This window comes from Ciona intestinalis, unplaced genomic scaffold (assembly GCF_000224145.3).
Source record: "Ciona intestinalis unplaced genomic scaffold, KH HT000432.1, whole genome shotgun sequence".
Classification (NCBI taxonomy): domain Eukaryota; kingdom Metazoa; phylum Chordata; class Ascidiacea; order Phlebobranchia; family Cionidae; genus Ciona; species Ciona intestinalis.
In genome coordinates, this window is record NW_004190753.1 from 7,893 (window position 1) to 9,998 (window position 2,106).

The window sequence follows — 2,106 nt, forward strand, 5'->3', positions numbered from 1 at the left end:
ACCTGGAAAACTTTTAGTCTTTAAAAAAATATTTATCGGAATAATTACTAAAAACAAAATTTAGAAAAACATTACTTAAAAAGTTAAAACTCACTGAAATCATTGTCCTCATAAAACTGGACTGATTGTCCCGTCAGTTTCCCACATATAGTTGTCCCAGGAAGCCAGTCAGGTCTCCAACCGTTCACTTTCTTTTGTATCGAGTTATGTACGCACGAACCATCTGATACGTTCCATATGTTGAAGTTAGGTGTGCCGGCAGGTGTGTCTTTCGTTACTAAAGGAATTTAGGTTAAAAACAGTTTGGTGCAGGACTACAGGTATACAGAAGTTAAAGAGCTTCATGTTGCTACCATTATAATTACATATGCTGTCGTTGGGCAAGACGGTTCACCGCAATAGCTCTAATCCTGTGGTCACCAATGGGTTGTTTAAATTAACACCCACAAAGTTACATGCGATACATGGTATTGGTGGAAACTTGTAAGCTGGCATGAAGTGCAAACGCCGTGTTATGAGGACTATTACATTCAATCATTCATTCATAAATATCATACTATGGCAATAATGCCTACAGGTAAAAGTATATAGCATCTTGATAAGATAAATACCAGCATATTGTTCCCATGTACACAGTAGTTTAGCATCTGGGGAGAAATACATTGCGAATGTTCGCGGTTGGTTGATACTTGATAGAATATTTCCACTACCCATCTCCATTATGTGAACTCTGGAAGTATGCAAGAAGTTTAGTAGGCTGGAGTATGACATTGCCTCTGCTTGTTTGTATAAACACCTAACAGTAGGGTAAAATCTGGGGTGACATTCTTAAAACGCAGTTACACTCATAGTTGTCAAACATAGGGAACCTCATTGATTAATGTGGTGAATGCAATATACTTTGGCTCTGCTTGTTTGCATAGACACCTAACAGCAGGGTAAAATCTGGGGTGACATTCTTAAAATACAGTTACACTCATAGTTGTCAAACATAGGGAACCTCATTGATTCATATGGTGAATGCAATATACTTTGGCTCTGCTTGTTTGTATAGACACCTAACAGCAGGGTGAAATCTGGGGTGACATTCTTAAAATACAGTTACACTCATAGTTGTCAAACATAGGGAACCTCATTGATTCATATGGTGAATACAATATACTAGATGTCACCTCAGCCACCCTAACATTACACCTATAATATACATATAGTGAAGGCCTACACAAGCAGACTCACTGTTTCATGTCACACCACGCAAACAACTTTCCATCGTTAGAAAACTTTGTGGTCCGACATTTTTGGTCACAAATTCTAAAAAAAGAAATATATATAAATATTATATATAATATCTATATGAAAAATAACCTTATTAGACTTAACTTAGATTATAACGAGTAATAATTGAGTGTGTTGGGTTAATGGACCAACTCTGGCCTAAATCCCAGGTTCCATGGCATGCCTCACTGTAGGACCTCACACTTACAGAATGGGGTTGTATAAGCACTCAATGACTCAATCTGTTAAAAATCAAACACTGAAACAATATTGGTACAATGGTAGTAGTCAAAACAACTTGCGTACTTATTTTCTTCAGATGTTCCGTCCGTTTTCCATTTTAACAAACTCAAACCATTCGCTCCACGCACTGAAATAACATGTTTGTGTTAACAAATGTAGATTTATAGAATAGAAAATAGTAAAGTTGGAAAAAATTATAAAATGTGTGTCATTGGGCAAGACACTTAACCACAATTGCTCCAACCCAGTGGTCACTGATGGGTTGTTCAAATTGTCAGCCATACAACTAACAAACAATCCCCCAAAAAGTACGTGGTAACTCGTGATCTGGCTCGAGGTGTATGAAACAGAACACCCACCCGTGTTATAACAACGACTGCCATAGCTCACGACACAGCAATAAACACTCCCACTACTAACACACAAACTTACTTTAAATAAACCACCCACTTACCAACTAATTGTGGCAATTCCACCGCCATGGTACGAATAGCCGGTTGAAAAGCTCTAATGCAGATATTCTAATAAATCAGTACAACGATAGCTCTGTAACGTAACCTACTGATACGATACGAACCAGTTGTTACT

At 37.6% G+C, this 2,106-nt stretch overlaps 1 protein-coding gene across 1 annotated transcript in view; it reads right to left on the reverse strand.

Annotated features, from left to right (window-relative positions):
* LOC100175728 (eukaryotic translation initiation factor 2A) overlaps positions 1-2,106 on the reverse strand; it is a 7,539-nt gene extending 5,433 nt beyond the window's left edge. The window contains exons 1-5 of the mRNA XM_002129306.2: positions 1,973-2,106; positions 1,582-1,645; positions 1,237-1,311; positions 612-730; positions 95-277 (exon numbers count right to left, since the gene is read on the reverse strand). Coding sequence (XP_002129342.1) covers positions 95-277; positions 612-730; positions 1,237-1,311; positions 1,582-1,645; positions 1,973-2,000 — 469 coding nt within the window. The 5' untranslated portion in view covers positions 2,001-2,106. The remainder of the gene's footprint in view (positions 1-94; positions 278-611; positions 731-1,236; positions 1,312-1,581; positions 1,646-1,972) is intronic.